The 18580-nt window shown below is 41.5% G+C and overlaps 1 protein-coding gene across 10 annotated transcripts in view; it reads left to right on the top strand.

Moving 5' to 3' along the window:
- Window positions 1-18580, top strand: part of SEPTIN11 (septin 11) — a 179845-nt gene that overhangs the window by 38334 nt on the left and 122931 nt on the right. Inside the window, exon 1 of one of the 10 annotated variants that reach the window (XM_073237429.1) lies at window positions 18163-18327. The exons of the other annotated variants lie outside the window; for them this stretch is intronic. Coding sequence (XP_073093530.1) covers window positions 18301-18327 — 27 coding nt within the window. The 5' untranslated portion in view covers window positions 18163-18300. Of the gene's footprint in view, window positions 1-18162; window positions 18328-18580 lie in introns of those variants that run through there. 10 annotated transcript variants of the gene reach the window in all.

Below are 18580 nucleotides of genomic sequence, written 5' to 3'. Positions count from 1 at the left end.
AGGGATCGGGCATGGACAGATAGTGAATAGGGTGGGGGACTTCATTCTACACTATTTTATGTTGTTTTATTTTTTAATCATATAAATATATTACTTCTCAGACTGCTGATTTACCCTCAGTATTTATTTTTCATTTCTTCCTTTTACAAATAGGATCCTCCTTCTGGGTTTTAGTAGGGCATGTTGGTGCCATGTAAGAGATCACAGATCCTAACCTCCCTTGCAGCTAAGTATGGTCATATGATTTTTTGCAATGGATTGTGAGCAGAGGTGACATGTACTGTGCCCATGTCATGTCATTAAAAGGAAATTGCTCCTTCCACTATTTCTTCTTATTCACCTATCCCATGGGCTAAAGTATGGATATGGTGTTAGTGAGCTAGCTTTGATTAGTGTAGATGAGATAACAACCAGAAGTTGATTGAATGATAAGAGAACAAGGAACAAGGACTCCTGGATGACTTCAAGAAGCAGAGGTTCCAGGCCTCTCCAGACTGCTTACCACCTCCTAGACTGTTCATGAGAGAAATAAACGTCTTTTTGGGGCCACTGAGTTTTGGGGTATCTCCATTACAGCAGGTTAGCCTATGCCCAAACTAGTATATCAATTTTAAAAATTGTAAAGCTTATGATATTTGTCAGTGCAGGAACATGAACCCAATTGTCTCCACTCCCAAACCCAAGCTCTCCATTGTGGATGAACAAGGAGATAGCCTTGCAATGGCCCCATTCTGTTATCTTCCTAAAGGACATAACAGTGAGGCATGAGGCATAATCAGTGCATAAGCATAAGCATAAACAGTGAGGCATGGAGCAAATTTATCATACTAACCAACCAATATCTACTTCTGTTGATCCACGTGGGACTAAATGAAATGGACAGAAGAAACTTGCAATATAATGCTGGTGACTTTTGAAATCTTAGGTTGGAAAGGGAGAATGAATGGCAAAGCAAATTGTACTTGGAAAAGTTAACAAAAGGTGATGAATGCAGTCCAATAGACATTGGGAAATGAGGTAGCAAGGAAATAAGTAAATAAAAAAAGTTTAACTTCATTCAAAGGAGAAGAGATGAAGGTACAGAGTGACCCCACATACTAGAGAGCTGGTGGAAATTGACAGTGGAAGAATAGTGGGTAACGAGTAAGTTGAGACACATAAGGTGAGAATATAGAAGTGATACTGTTGTCAGAATACACAGGAATGTATGTATGATTCTATTCTAATTCAGTGGCAATGTCCGGTACTCAGAGGGACTTCAACTACATAAATTTTCTATGCTCACAAAAAGTAATAATGACTGGCACCACAATGACTGGCCATGGGGAGAAAGGAATTATTTGAGAACTAGAAATGCCAGAACTAGAAGAGCTGACCCAGCTCTGGGCTGGCTGTCTATGAGAGTGGCCAGTGGGCCAAGTCATACTCCAAGGAGCATGTCATTTCACAGGATGCTCCTTAATGAGGTCAGATTTTAAAATAACACATATTAAAGAGTAGCACAAGCTTACAAGGACTGATATTTTCTTATAAGGTTAGGTAAGTTTTGCTTTTAAAAAGAATACCAAGAAATTTTCAAAACTTGTTTTTCAAATACCAAATACTGGTAATACTTGCCACAAGAATGTGAACAAGAGAGGATGAAAGCCACTGCTTGTTGCTGATGATAAAATGCTAGTCAGAGATCCTCAACTTTTATTTATTTGCCTCCTCTTCCAAAAAGAAGAATATTTTTAATGAAAAAAAGTAGAACAAACATGATTAAAAGGCTACTGAAATCCAGTGTGGTAAATGAGCAACCAATTGTTTGAAGTGACCTAAACTTTCCAGGCCTAAATGAATTATCCATCAAAGACTTTGTATAAATGATTGTATAATCAATATCAGACTGCTTTGGGAAGTCAGAGAAAAATGAGAAATGCCAAAAGATTGAAGAGTGGCAAATACTGTTCTGATTTTCAAAGAGAATAAAAAGCAGCAGCAGGAGCAGGAGAGAAATTGAGAATTACTGGTAAATTTAACAATGTTTAGAATGAATTTCTAAGCAAATGTTTGAACAGAGAAAGAAAAGGAATTGAGCTTGTGAATAACAATTTCAATTTTTTTATTATTGTTGTCATCTGTAAGTTCTCAGTGGAAAAAAAGAATTTACTGCAGTTGTTTCAAATGAAGAAACTCGAATAAAGGGACTCCTGTAAAACCTTGTTAGTCTAGTATGATCACCACCAGATCAGTAGTACCAGCATCAGCTGGTGCCTGATAGAAATGGAGAGTCTCAGGCCTCACCCCAGACCCTCTGACTTAGAATCTGCATTTCAGTAGGATCCCCAAGTGATTCGTATGTACTAAGATTTGAGAAGCACTGAGTTAAACAAAGTTAGAACAAGTAAGGGATGACAAGGCACCCAAAGCCTAATAACATGAAGAAGTAAGTCATCACCACTCCTAGAGCTGAAGAAACAAAGGAGGACATTTTGAGACTGAAATCATAAAAATATGTTAAAAACCATTGAATTGTACACTTTACATGGGTGAAATGTATGGTATGTGAATTAAATAAAACTGTTTAAAAAGAAGAAAAAACAAAAGACATGCAAAATCTGTATGCTATACTCTCCAAAATGTTGGAGAAAGCAATGGAAATATATGGAGTGAAATACTGTGTTCATGGATTAGAAGATTTGATATTGATAAGATGTTAATTCTCCCCAGGGATTCTGTAGATCTAATGCAATCTCAGTTACATTCTACCATGATTTTTTTGGTAGAATTTTACAAATTTATGATAAAATTGATATAGAAAGGCAAAGGAACTAGGTCAGCCAAAATAATTTTGAAAGAGAACAAAATTGGAGAATTCATTTTCCTTCATTTCAAGACTTACTATAAAGCTACAGTAACAAGGCAGTTTGGTATTGGCAAGAAGATAGATAAGATACACTGATCAATGAAACAGAATAGTCTAGAAATAGACAAGCACGTATATGCTCAGTTGATTTCTGACTAAGGTACAAAGGCAATTCAGTGAAAAAGGATAGTCTTCTCAACATGTGATGCTGGAAAAATTGCATATGTGAAAAAAGTGAATGTCAATCCTCATCTCACACCATATAAAAACTGAACTCAGAATACATTGTAGACCTAAATGTAAAAGCCAAAACTATGAAGTTCTAGAAGAAAAAACAAAGACTTGGCACAGATTTCATAGACTCCAAAAGCACAATCCATAAAAGAAAAATAATCAATAAATTACACTTCATCAAATAAAAATCTCTGCTTTTTGAAAAGATTCTATTAAGTGAAATGACAAACCTTAGAGAAAATATTTTTAAAATATGTATCTGGGGCGGAGCCAGGATGGTGGCGTGAGTAGAGCAGTGGAAATCTCCTCCCAAAAACACATAGAGCTATGAAAATATACCAAAGAAAAATCTTCCTAAAATAGAGACCACAGGACACTGGACAACATCTTGACCACATCCACACCTGCAAGAACCCAGCGCCTTGTGAAGGGGGTAAGATACAAGCCCCGGCCCAGTGGGACCCGAGCGCCCCTCCCCCCGGCTCCCGGCGGGTGGAAAGAAACCGGTGCGGTTTTTTTTTTGGCGAGTGCTTTTTGGAAGCCTTAAAGGGACGGGCCCCCATTGCTACGGAGGCAGGGTGGCGGGACAGGTGAGCAGGTGCCTGGGACCGGCGCCTGAGGACAAAGAATATCCTGCGTTTCTCCCTGCGGGACCGGCGGGCGGTTGCCTGAGACCGGCACCTGAGGACAGAGGAAATCGCGCGTTTTTCCCCTTTTTTTTTCTTTTTGGCGAGCGCTTTTTGGAAGCCTTAAAGGGACAGGGACCCCAGTGCTAGGGAGGCAGGGTGGCGGGACTGGTGAGTGGGTGCCTGGGACCAGCGCCTGAGGACAAAGAATATCCCACGTTTTTCCCTGTGGGACCGGGGGGCGGATGCCTGAGACCGGCACTTGAGGACAGAGGAAATCGCGTGTTTTCCCCCTTTTTTTTTCACTTTTTTGCGAGTGCTTTTTGGAAGCCTAAAAGGGACAGGGACCCTGGTGCTAGGGAGGCAGGGCGGCGGGACTGGTGAGCAGGTGCCTGGGACCAGCGCCTGAGGACAAAGAATATCGAACGTTCCTTCCCTGCAGGACCGGTGGGTGGGTGCTTTTTGGAAGCCTTGAAAGGACAGGGACCCTGGTGCTAGGGAGACAGGGCAGCAGGACCAGTGAGCGGGTGCCTGGGACCAGCACCTGAGGACAAAAAAAAAAAAAAAAAAATCGCGTGTTTTTTCCTTTTTTTTTTCTTTCTGTTCCCTCTCTCATTGTTGCTGTCGTTTTGGTTTGGAGAGTGCTTTTTGGAAGTCTTAAAGGGGCAGGACAGGTCACTTAGACCAGAGGCAGGGAATCTGGGGATCTCTGGGCACTCTAACCCCCTGGGCAGCAGGGAGCACAGAGGCCCCTTACGGAGATAAATAGCCTCCTGGCCGCTCCCCCTCCAACGGGGCTCCACCATTTTGGAGGAACAGCCCCAGCCAGGCCAAGCCCACAGCAACAGCGGAGATAAACCCCAAAGCAACTGGGCAGGAAGCAGAAGCCCTGTCTGCGCACAGCTGCCCAGCACAAGTAACTAGAGGTCGCTATTCTCCCAGGAGAAGGCCACAAACCAACAAGAAGGGAAGCTCTTCCAGCGGTCAATTGTACCAGATCTGCAAACTATCTCTATCACCATGAAAAGGCAAAACTACAGGCAGACAAAGATCACAGAGACAACACCTGAGAGGGAGACAGACCTAACCAGTCCTCCTGAAAAAGAATTCAAAATAAAAGTCATGAACATGCTGACGGAGATGCAGAGAAAAATGCAAGAGCAATGGGATGAGATGCAGAGAAAAATGCAAGAGCAGTGGAATGAGATGCAGAGAAAAATGCAAGAGCAGTGGGATGAAGTCCAGAAGAAGATCACAGATGTCAGGAAGGAGATCACAGAAGTGAAACAATCCCTGGAAGGATTTATAAGCAGAATGGATAAGATGCAAGAGGCCATTGAAGGAATAGAAGCCAGAGAACAGGAATGTATAGAAGCTGACATAGAGAGAGATAAAAGGATCTCCAGGAATGAAACAACACTAAGAGAAATATGTGACCAATACAAAAGGAATAATATTCGTATTATAGGGATACCAGAAGAGGAAGAAAGAGGAAAAGGGATAGAAAGTCTCTTTGAAGAAATAATTGCTGAAAACTTCCCCAAACTGGGGGAGGAAATAATCGAACAGACCATGGAATTACACAGAAATCCCAACAGAAAGGATCCAAGGAGGACAACACCAAGACACATAGTAATTAAAATGGCAAGGATCAAGGACAAGGAAAGAGTTTTAAAGGCAGCTAGAGAGAAAAAGGTCACCTATAAAGGAAAACCCATCAGGCTAAATTCAGACTTCTCGACAGAAACCCTACAGGCCAGAAGAGAATGGCATGATATACTTAATGCAATGAAACAGAAGGGCCTTGAACCAAGGATACTGTATCCAGCACGACTATCATTTAAATATGATGGTGGGATTAAACAATTCCCAGACAAGCAAAAGCTGAGGGAATTTGCTTCCCACAACCCACCTCTACAGGGCATCCTACAGGGACTGCTCTAAATGGGAGCACCCCTAAAAAGAGCACAGAACAAAACACACAACATATGAAGAATGGAGGAGGAGGAATAAGAAGGGAGAGAAGAAAAGAATCTCCAGACAGTGTATATAACAGCTCAGTAAGCGAGCTAAGTTAGGCAGTAAGATACTAAAGAAGCTAACCTTGAACCTTTGGTAACCACGAATCTAAAGCCTGCAATGGCAATAAGTACATATCTCTCAATAGTCACCCTAAATGTAAATGGACTTAATGCACCAATCAAAAGACATAGAGTAATAGAGTGGATAAAAAAGCAAGACCCATCTATATGCTGCTTACAAGAAACTCACCTTAAACCCAAAGATAAGCATAGACTAAAAGTCAAGCGATGGAAAAACATATTTCAGGCAAACAACAGTGAGAAGAAAGCAGGGGTTGCAGTACTAATATCAGACAAAATAGACTTCAAAACAAAGAAAGTAACAAGAGATAAAGAAGGATACTACATAATGATAAAGGGCTCAGTCCAACAAGAGGATATAACCATTCTAAATATATATGCACCCAACACAGGAGCACCAGCATATGTGAAGCAAATACTAACAGAACTAAAGAGGGAAATAGACTGCAATGCATTCATTGTAGGAGACTTCAACACACCACTCACCCCAAAGGATAGATCCACCGGGCAGAAAATAAGTAAAGACACACAGGCACTGAACAACACACTAGAACAGATGGACCTAATAGACATCTATAGAATTCTACATCCAAAAGCAACAGGATATACATTCTTCTCAAGTGCACATGGAACATTCTCCAGAATAGACCACATACTAGCTCACAAAAAGAGCCTCAGTAAATTCCAAAATATTGAAATTCTACCAACCAATTTTTCAGACCACAAAGGTATAAAAGTAGAAATAAATTCTACAAAGAAAACAAAAAGGCTCACAAACACATGGAGGCTTAACAACATGCTACTAAATAATCAATGGATCAATGAACAAATCAAAATAGAGATCAAGGAATATATAGAAACAAATGACAACAACAACACTAAGCCCCAACTTCTGTGGGATGCAGCGAAAGCAGTCTTAAGAGGGAAGTATATAGCAATCCAGGCACACTTGAAGAAGGAAGGACAATCCCAAATGAATAGTCTAACATCACAATTATTAAAACTGGAAAAAGAAGAACAAATGAGGCCTAAAGTCAGCAGAAGGAGGGACATAATAAAGATCAGAGAAGAAATAAACAAAATTGAGAAGAATAAAACAATAGCAAAAATCAACGAAACCAAGAGCTGGTTCTTTGAGAAAATAAACAAAATAGATAAGCCTCTAGCCCAACTTATTAAGAGAAAAAGAGAGTCAACACAAATCAACATAATCAGAAATGAGAATGGAAAAATCATGACAGACTCCACAGAAATACAAAGAATTATTAAAGACTACTATGAAAACCTATATGCCAACAAGCTGGAAAACCTAGAAGAAATGGACAACTTCCTAGAAAAATACAACCTCCCAAGACTGACCAAGGAAGAAACACAAAAGTTAAACAAACCAATTACAAGCAAAGAAATTGAAACAGTAATCAAAAAACTACCCAAGAACAAAACCCCGGGGCCGGACGGATTTACCTCGGAATTTTATCAGACACACAGAGAAGACATAATACCCATTCTCCTTAAAGTGTTCCACAAAATAGAAGAAGAGGGAATACTCCCAAACTCATTTTATGAGGCCAACATCACCGTAATACCAAAACCAGGCAAAGACCCCACCAAAAAAGAAAATTACAGACCAATATCCCTGATGAATGTAGATGCAAAAATACTCAATAAAATATTAGCAAACAGAATTCAACAGTATATCAAAAGGATCATACACCATGACCAAGTGGGGTTCATCCCAGGGATGCAAGGATGGTACAACATTCGAAAATCCATCAACATCATCCACCACATCAACAAAAAGAAAGACAAAAACGACATGATCATCTCCATAGATGCTGAAAAAGCATTTGACAAAATTCAACATCCATTCATGATAAAAACTCTCAGCAAAATGGGAATAGAGGGCAAATACCTCAACATAATAAAGGCCATATATGATAAACCCACAGCCAGCATTATACTGAACAGCAAGAAGCTGAAAGCATTTCCTCTGAGATCGGGAACCAGACAGGGATGCCCACTCTCCCCACTGTTATTTAACATAGTACTGGAGGTCCAAGCCACGGCAATCAGACAAAACAAAGAAATACAAGGAATCCAGATTGGTAAAGAAGAAGTTAAACTGTCACTATTTGCAGATGATATGATACTGTACATAAAAAACCCTAAAGACTCCACTCCAAAACTACTAGAACTGATATCGGAATACAGCAAAGTTGCAGGATACAAAATTAACACACAGAAATCTGTAGCTTTCCTATACACTAACAATGAATCGATAGAAAAAGAAATCAGGAAAACAATTCCATTCACCATTGCATCAAAAAGAATAAAATACCTAGGAATAAACCTAACAAAAGAAGTGAAAGACTTATACTCTGAAAACTACAAGTCACTCTTAAGAGAAATTAAAGGAGACACTAATAAATGGAAACTCATCCCATGCTCATGGCTAGGAAGAATTAATATCGTCAAAATGGCCATCCTGCCCAAAGCAATATACAGATTTGATGCAATCCCTCTCAAATTACCAGCAACATTCTTCAATGAATTGGAACAAATAATTCAAAAATTCATATGGAAACACCAAAGACCCCGAATAGCCAAAGCAATCCTGAAAAAGAAGAATAAAGTAGGGGGGATCTCACTCCCCAACTTCAAGCTCTACTACAAAGCCATAGTAATCAAGACAATTTGGTACTGGCACAAGAACAGAGCCACAGACCAGTGGAACAGATTAGAGACCCCAGAAATTAACCCAAACATATATGGTCAATTAATATTTGATAAAGGAGTCATGGACATACAATGGCAAAATGACAGTCTCTTCAACAGATGGTGCTGGCAAAACTGGACAGCTACATGTAGGAGAATGAAACTGGACCATTGTCTAACCCCATATACAAAGGTAAACTCAAAATGGATCGAAGACCTGAATGTAAGTCATGAAACCATTAAACTCTTGGAAAAAACATAGGCAAAAACCTCTTAGACATAAACATGAGTGACCTCTTCTTGAACATATCTCCCCGGGCAAGGAAAACAACAGCAAAAATGAGCAAGTGGGACTACATTAAGCTGAAAATCTTCTGTACAGCGAAAGACACCATCAATAGAACAAAAAGGAACCCTACAGTATGGGAGAATATATTTGAAAATGACAGATCCGATAAAGGCTTGACGTCCAGAATATATAAAGAGCTCACACGCCTCAACAAACAAAAAACAAATAACCCAATTAAAAAATGGGCAGAGGAACTGAACAGACAGTTCTCCAAAAAAGAAATACAGATGGCCAAGAGACACATGAAAAGATGCTCCACATTGCTAATTATCAGAGAAATGCAAATTAAAACTACAATGAGGTATCACCTCACACCAGTAAGGATAGCTGCCATCCAAAAGACAAACAACAACAAATGTTGGCGAGGCTGTGGAGAAAGGGGAACCCTCCTACACTGCTGGTGGGAATGTAAATTAGTTCAACCATTGTGGAAAGCAGTATGGAGGTGCATCAAAATGCTCAAAACAGACCTACCATTTGACCCAGGAATTCCACTCCTAGGAATTTACCCTAAGAACGCAGCAATCAAGTTTGAGAAAGACAGATGCACTCCTATGTTTATCGCAGCACTATTTACAATAGCCAAGAATTGGAAGCAACCTAAATGTCCATCGGTAGATGAATGGATAAAGAAGATGTGGTACATATAGACAATGGAATACTACTCAGCCATAAGAAGTGGAAAAATCCAACCATTTGCAGCAACATGGATGGAGCTGGAGAGTATTATGCTCAGTGAAATAAGCCAAGTGGAGAAAGAGAAATACCAAATGATTTCACTCATCTGAGGAGTATAGGAACAAAGGAAAAACTGAAGGAACAAAACAGCAGTGGAATTACAGAACCCAAAAATGGACTAACAGGTACCAAAGGGAAAGGAACTGGGAAGGATGGGTGGGCAGGGAGGGATAAGTGGGGGGAAGAAGAAGGGGGGTATTAAGATTAGCATGCATGGGGGGAGGGAGAAAGGGGAGGGTGGGCTGCACAACACAGAGAGGACAAGTAGTGACTCTACAACATTTTGCTAAGCTGATGGACAGTAACCGTAATGTGGTTGTTAGGGGGGACCTGATATAGGGGAGAGCATAGTAAACATAGTATTCTTCATGTAAGTATAGATTAAAAATTAAAAAAAAAAAAAAAAAAAGAAAGAAAGAAAAGGGGGATTACTCCTTAACAGGATAAAACTATTGGTAAATCAAAGATCAACGCATGCTTTAAATATCCTTAATGTTGATCACTTAAAGGGTGTCAGATGATCAGCTATGGAGGTACTCTTTTCTGATAATATTCCTTTCTCTTAATTTAAAAAAAAAGAAAAGAAAAAAAAAGCAGTTACTGTGTGCTGACCTCCAATGAGTTCTGCACAGTGGTATAGAGGGCATGTCAAAGTGTGGGCAAAGGGTCTGTTTGTTTCTATGCAGAAGATCAAGGCCTAGCTTGGATACCCAGAAAATGAACTAAGATACGATATGAGGAGGAGCTTCTGGCATCAGCACTCTCTGGAGGACTTGTGCCGGGGGATGATCATCAAAAAGCCTCCACAGGGATCCGGACGATGCTGCGGTTGTGGCTGCATCCAGCCCACTGTCTCCTGGTCTTGCCATTGGAATGAGGAGGGAGATGTCTAGGCTGGCATGTGCATACAGTGAGACAATGAATTTGACCGGATCTGTACTGTTGGAACTCAACCAGGAGTTGGGAGGGGTGCAAGTTGTAGCACTCCAAAATCTCATGACTATAGACTATCTATGGTTAAAAGAACATATGGGATGTGAACAGATCCCAGAAATGGGCTGCTTTAATTTGTCTGATGGTTCAAGTACAGTTGGACAATATCCATCATATCATAGACAAATTTTCACAAATGCCTAGGGTGCCTAAATGGTTTTCTTGGCTTCACTGGAGATGGATGGTAATTATAGATTTGCTTTGTTTATGTCACCGTATTCCTATTATGTTAATATGTGTGTGCAAATTAGTAGTTTAAAACCTATACATACTTAAGGTACTCTACAAGAAGATATGTAAAGCTTCTGTACAGCGAAAGACACCATCAATAGAACAAAAAGGAACCCTACAGTATGGGAGAATATATTTGAAAATGACAGATCCATAATCAATCCTCCCATGTTTCCTTCATATGCTACATCTATAGCTTTTCTTCTTCCTTCCTAATTACAACCCTTAAATAGAATTCGTGCCTCATATCGAATTTACCGAGTATCATAATTCCTCCAGGTGGTAAAGATACCTTGAGACAAGTGCTGGGCATAGAAGCCACAGGGCATAAATCTGCAAAGAAGTAAAAAGCTAACCTTTGCAAACAATATGGCTTCTCTCTCACTTACCAACTTTACATTTCCCTGTATGGCCCCGGAAGATGACTGGTTAGCCAGAGACGGGTAAGATTCCTCAAGGGAGGAACAACCTAAGACAGGCAAAGTCGCAGGGGGGCCATCAGGTGAGAATTTGGGGATCAACAGAGGTGAGGCTCAGAACCTCACCCCCCTGCTTTGAGAGAAATCTTCTGCATCCGTGGATGTCTTGCTGCCCTTGTCTAGCCTGGATTAATACTTAGTCCATAGGCACACACCTGATCATCTGATCATCTACATTTGCCTTCTTACAGCACTAAACTATGTTTTCTACCTTTATCTTGCATCTACCTACCACTTCAGCATTTTATTAAAAATAAAAATAATAATAATAATAGGAGAAATGTGGGATCAACATATAAATCAAGTACAAAAATCAAACGAATATTCATATTTGACCTGATTGTTTATAGGTCATAATGCATGATCAAAACCGAAAGTTTCTGTGATGAATGCCCTTGTACTGTTCACCATGTAAGAATTTATTCACTATGTAAGAATTCGTTCACCATGTAAGAACTTGTTTGTTATGCTTCAGAAGATTGGAGACTGACGAGAATTAGGCTTGAGATGGATTAATGATTGTACATTGAGCGTTGTCCCCCCTATACTGAATTTTATTGTTGTTAACAACCATTTGATCAATAAATATGAGATGCCCTCTCAAAAAAAAAATATGCATCTGATAAAGTATATATCCAGCATCTATAAGAATAAATAATAATAACTCAAAGAAAAAAACAAGCAAAAGTACATATAACTAGAGAAGGCATATATGGATGGCAAACAAGCAAACGAAAAGATGCTCAGTCTTTGGAGAAATGCAAATTAAAACCATATTGAGGTAACACTGCAAAACTACTAGAATGACTAAAAATTTTAAAACTGAATATACATACATACTGCTGGGGGAGGGCAGAACCCCAAAAATTACTACCACAGTAATTTTTAGACCATTCTTATTGCCTCAAAAAGAAATCCCATGCCCCTTAGCTATTGTTACCCCTTTATCAACTCATCCCCCTCAGTCCTGAGCAACTGTTAATTTACTTCCTGTCTCTATAGATTTGTCTATTCTTGACATATAAATGAAATGACATATAAGTGATCTTTTGCGATTGGCTTTTTACACATAGCATAATGTTTAAAAGATTCCTATCTGTTGTATACCATTTATCAGTACTTAACTCCTTTTTATGGTCAAATAATCCTCCATTGAGTGGATATACAATATTTTCTTTATTCATTAGTAGATGGGACATTGGGATTTTTACCTTTGGCTGTGTGAATAATGCTATGATTTTCTATATGAGTCTTTGTGGACATAACATTTCTCTTTGGTATATATCTAGTAGTGGCACTGTAGTCGTAATGGTAACTCTGTTTAACCATTTGAGGAACTGCCAAACTGTTTCCCAAAGTGGCTGTACTATTTGGCACTCCCACAACAGGGTATAAGGGATCTGATTTCTCTGTATAACTGAAAACACTTGTTATCTGATTTTTTTTTATTATGACCATATTAGTGGGTATGAAGTGGCATCTCCTTCTAATGACATCAAGAATCTTTTCATGTTCTTATTGGCTATTTGTATGTCTTTGGAGAAATGTTTCTTCAAATCTTTAAACCATTTTTTTTTTTAGATTGGGTTATCTTTTGTTATTGAGTTGGCAGAATTTCTATTTTCTAGATACAAGTCTCTCATTAGATATATTAATTTGCGAACATTTTCTCCTGTTGTGAGGTTATCTTTTCACTTTTTTGAAAAGTTTTAAATTTTGAAGCCTAATTTGGGTACTTCTTTTTTTCTTGCTTGTTCTTTTGGTGTCATATCTAAGAATCCACTGCCAAATCCAAGGTCATGAAAATTTACCTTTGTATATTCTTCTAAGAGTTTTATAGTTTTAGCTCTTAAATTTAGGTCTTTGATACATTTTGGAATAATTTTTGTATATGAGATAAGGGTGTGAATTATTCTATTGCATCTGCCTATCCAGTTGTCCCAGCACTGTTTGTTCGAAAGATTATTCTTTCCCCATTGAATGGCCTTATCAAAAATTAGTTCATCATAGACATGTGGGTTTATTTCTGGTCTATCAATTCTATTTGATCTTTATGTCTGTTCTTATGCCAGCTCCACACTGTGTTCATTACTGTTGTTTTGTAGTAAAATTTGAAATCTGGAAGTGGGAGTCTTCCAAGTTTTGGCTATTCTGGGTCCTTGAATTTCTATATGCATTTTAGGATCAAATTGTCATTTTCTATAAATAAGCCAGCTAGGATTCTGATAGTGATTGTGATGAATCTATAGATCAACTTGGGGAGTACCATCATCTTAAAACATTAAATTCTCCAATCCATGAATAAGAGATGTTTTTCCATTTACTTCGATTTTTAAGTTTTTCAGCAATATTTTTAGAGTGTAAGTTTTGCACTTCTCGTTACATTTATTCCTGTTTTATTCTTTCTGATGCTATTTTAAACATTGTTTTCTTAATTTCATATTTCAATCATTCATTGCAAGTGTGTAGAAATACAACTGATGTTTGTGTATTGATCTTTTGCCTCAGTACAACCTTGTAGAGCTCATTTACTAGTTCTAATGATTATTTAAGTAGATTCCTTAGGATTTTCTACATACAAGTTTATGTCACCTGAGACTAGAGATAGTTTTACTTTTTCCTTTCCAATTTGGATGTGTTTTAAAACATTGGAACATTTTTACATAATAGGTTACAGGAAGGTTCAGGATCTATTGTTGATTATACTGTCTGAAATGAAAGTGGCAAAGTTTTTATCTTATTCTATCTCCTACTGTATTCCTTTCCAGTTTATTGTTTTTGCTGGAGTCAAGGTGATTTTGTGGCAGATAGGTTTCTTTGCTTGCAAGCCACAGAAACAAATCTTAGATAACTTAAGCTAAAAAGTAAAAACAGATTATGGAATACATAAATTCTAACATTTTGCACTGTCTTTGTGTCACTTGACTAACGACTCAAACACAACAGTGTCTGGTTGGCTAAACTTAGATCACATGCTTTCTTGGGTGTACTTTGGTGTAAAAGGAAGGATTTGATGGAAAGTAACTTTAGGAGTCTCTTTTGTAGAGGCATTTACTTTCAACCAGTTTGAACAACTCATTAGAAAATCTCATCAAAAAATTGGGATTTCATTAAAAAGGGAACAAATTCTATATTACTAACAATGTCACATATTCACTAGAGATCTTTTCTAAAATGCAAATACGATGTTACTTCTTTGCTTAACCTCCTTGGCTCTTCCTTGCCCGCAAGATCAAGTTCTAAATCATTAACATGGCAGTAAAAGTTTTTCACAGCCTAGTACCTGGCCTCATCTCCATGCCAACAGTGCTGAACATTTATTGAATATATCAGACCTTGTGCCATATAAGCTAAAACATAAATAAGCACTCTTACTTTGAGACACTCATGTTCTAGTAAAAGATGTATATTAGTATGATCAACTCTTAATTCCCTAACTTGTAATGAGAGCCAGCATGACCATTACTCCTGGTTTTTGCCTATTGTCCTAACACAGTTACTAATAGTACTAACCCTATTTTTCAGTCTCTAAAGTTTCTAAGTTTAGACAATAAATATAACCTATATTTTCTCAGTTAACACTGAGCAAAAAAATTCTGTGAAGGATTGAATCTGTTATGTCCTAGCAGGAATGAGATAGTGCATTCCTAATGGATAATTTGTGTAGAGTTTAATAAATCGATTATTTGCAAAGGTATGGGCAAAATATAGAGAAACCTCAAGAGGCGTATCCTGGGCTACCTTAGGGGAGGTAACTGTGACCTTCCACTGAAAGATGCAGCCCACCAGCCATGGTTCCATTTCAAGGGAGCTGGGGGAACACATACCCATACTCCTTTGTTGTACTGCTGTAGCTCCTATTTGCCTGAACTCAACTGGAATCTAAGGAAAAGGAAGCCTTTTGAGTTCAGGCTCCTGGGGACAGAAAGGATGAAGAGTGGATCTGGCGAACAGATATCCTCCATGAGGACTCACTGTTACTACCCTATATTACAACAGGAAAAAATGAGATGAAGAAAGGCTAACTTGATCAATGTGACAAAGCAAATGAGTGGTAATGTGGAGTTGATGTGTCATGTTCTCCCTACTCCCACACTAAAGCAATGCCAGTTATCTATCCTTCCCATAGCATCACCATCCTTGAAACCATTGCATCTTTGCTCATTCTATTACCTTGTTTGGAATGTCTTTGCTCTCTGCCCTGTTCCACCTCCTATTCTGACAGGAAGAGTGAACAGCTCCTTCTACTGTGCTTTAAACCACCCCACCCCACCATGCCTGCCCAGTTCATATATCTGTTCTAGGATTTGGCTTATTTATCAGAGTTGTTTAAACATCTGTCTCAGACAGACTATGCACTAGTTAAGAGTCAGAGAGACATAATCATTTAAAAATATTTAGTTCCTAGCACAGTGCTAGGTACAGAGTTAAAAAAGAAATCTATTTGTGGGGGGGACTTGGTGAAGGGGGGAGTCTAGTAAACAATGTTCCTCATGTAATTGTAGATTAATGATACCAAAACAAACAGACAAATAAATAAATCTATTCCCTTAGCAACTCTATTAGGGAGGAACTATTATTAAACAGATTTTAAGGTGAGAAAATTAAAGCACTGAAAGATTAAGTAATTTGCCCAAGGTCAAACAGCTATGAAGTGGTAAGCCAGGATTTTTTTTAACATGGGTAGTCTGCCTGTAGAATGTTATTTAAATAACTTCATAATGAGAAGCATCCAGCATGGTGGTTCTCATAATGAGAACACTCTGAAAAAGCCTTCCTTGACCAAAAGTCATTAAATCGTACTTCTATTAAATATATTTATGCAACTGCCAAAAAAAAGGATGGGGGAAATTAAGGCATTGCTCCTAGTCAGTGAAAAAGTAGTTTAGGCAGAAGCTGGATACATTGTGATGATTTTGTCCTACAAGGGTTTCCTCCAACAAATGAAATGTTGGAATAAGTGACTTTAAACTTTTGTGATGAGAATAAACTAACCTACCCACAAAGGTAGGGAGTTACTATTCTTTTATAATCTAATCAGCTGTTTTACACATAAGCATTTACAAACAATTAATTAAATCCTGCAGAGAAGCATTTCTTTCTTGTTCTTCCCTCCCTCCCTTTGCATAGCGCCCATCCAGGTGGTAATCTTAATTCAACACTTACTGAGCGCCTACTGTATGCTGGACATAAAATGGTGGTCCTTCAAAAGGTTTAAAATTAAAAGTCAAGGGGGCAGAAATTGGCAAAACTGGAGGTTAGAGCTCTGCAAGTGTGGGTCCGCCCACAGACTGAGGAGGTACCCATTCAGAAAAACCCCCTTTTTTTTCACTGAATGCTCTCATCCCTGGCGGTTCCCTGGGCTCCTGGCTCTTCGACCCCTCCCGGGGCAACCCAGCCTCTGCCTCGCAGCAGCCAGACCGGCGCCCGAATCCCCTTCACCTCTTGCCAAAGGCGGCGCGGCCGATCGAATCCGGAGACCCAACAGGGACAGGGCGGGAGAGCAGACCAAGGCCCCGAGACACCGGTGCTCGGTCTCAGCTCAGACTCAGAGGCGCCCCGGTCTAACGAGGTTTGTCTTTCACCTAATTCAATACGCCCGGGTTTTCCCTGAGGGCGCAATCCCGTGGGCTGATCAGAGTCCTTCACCGCCTCACCACAGTTTCCCTGCGCTTCAATCTAATTGGGCCCGTCCTCTGACCGATCGCTATCCTCAATCGCCTGGTGGTCATGGGCCTCCGTCCCGGCCCCTCGAAGGGCGGCGGGGATATACAGCACCTCTGGACCCTGGCCGCCCAGGCTTTGCCCGGGCGCCGCGCCTGCCCGCACCACCAGGACCCTGCCATTCTGCCCGCCACACAGACACGCAGTTACGCCCCAACATTTGCTGGAAAAATCCTTCCTCATGGCCCGGTAGTCTCCCAGTCCGTGCGCCTCGGAGTCTCACCGACTCCATAGTCACTCGCCTGGCGCTGTCTCCGTGCCGGCCTGGCGCAAACCTGCTCGCACGCCTCCGGGCCCTGGGTCTGTTTCCAGCGATCAGATGAAGTGAGCTGAGTCTGCACGTGTGATCAGCGGGCGCACGCCACCCCTGGGGGAGGCCTCGGCCCCCACGCACTAGGGCAGTCACCAGCTGTGTTCATTCTCTGGCGGGGGCGTTCTTTTCTTTTTCTCTAGCGAGTGGTGGTTGGGTCGTCCGCGGAGGCAGCTACTATGGCCTCTTCCTCTTCACTGTGGTTCCCTAGCCGGTTGCACGCTCGTGACAGCTTCCACCTGCCTGCCTTTTAACTACTGCCTTACAAAGAGAGGAACTGTGGAGGCACCTCTCTTCCCTCGTGGGGGTCAGCCGCCCACCTCGGTTGCCCACCGCTTGCTCTGGTGGCCTGCATCTCTTCCAAGCCGGTTCCTCCGGGGGGAGCGTGCTTGCTCAGGGCTGTCTGTCTGCGACATGTTGTCCCCGCGGACCCGTATTGCCCCAGTACCCCTTCCCCTTCTCCGCAGCCTCTCCAGCCACCCGCTTCACGAAGCGCGTGGCGAGACCCGTGTCTGGAACCCCCGCGCCCAGGCTTTTACTCGGACTCCAGCACGTTGTTGAACAGGAGGTAGCGACCAGCGCACAGGCTTGGGGCCTCTTGGTGGCACCGAAGACAGTAGCTTCGGGGCGGACGGGTACCGCCCGGGAGAGAGAGCCCTGAGGCTTGAGGTCGCTGACCCCCGCTGGAGGCCCGCCTGCCATCCTCTCTCCCACCGCCTCAGCCCCGGCGCGTAAACTCACACCCCTTTCCAGAGAAGCAAATGGTCCCTTCCAGGCGGGTGGCCATGTTGCTCTAATAAATCGGGAGGGGCGGCGGCGTGGGGGGAGCAGAAGCTGCCGTCTGCGAGGAGGAGTCGGGCGCTAGCCGAGCGCAGCAGCCAGGGAGGCGCGGGGGAGGCGAGCCGGAGCGGCAGCCGCTGTTGGCGGGGAGCAGCCGGAGCTGCCGCCGCGATGGCCGTGGCCGTGGGAAGACCGTCTGTGAGTGCGCGGACCTCGTTCTCCTCTCCCGCTGCTCCTCCGGCGCTGGGCGGGCCCGCTTTCGGGCGGATGCCGGCGGGGAGCACGGGGGAGCCGGGCGTGGGCTCGGACGGTGGCGGCTGTGGGTGTGGATGTGGGTGTGTGCATGCTTTTGGGCGCGCGTCTGGGGCGGAGGGGAGGGCGGCGAGCCCGGAGGCTTCGCGGCTACGTGATGCCACAGTGGTCGATTCGTCGCGCCCAGATTTCGGGGATG

The sequence above is a fragment of the Manis javanica genome, chromosome 5, assembly GCF_040802235.1.
Source record: "Manis javanica isolate MJ-LG chromosome 5, MJ_LKY, whole genome shotgun sequence".
NCBI lineage: Eukaryota > Metazoa > Chordata > Mammalia > Pholidota > Manidae > Manis > Manis javanica.
The sequence above is the reverse complement of the archived record's forward strand: the minus strand, read 5'-3'. Positions and strand labels throughout refer to the sequence as shown.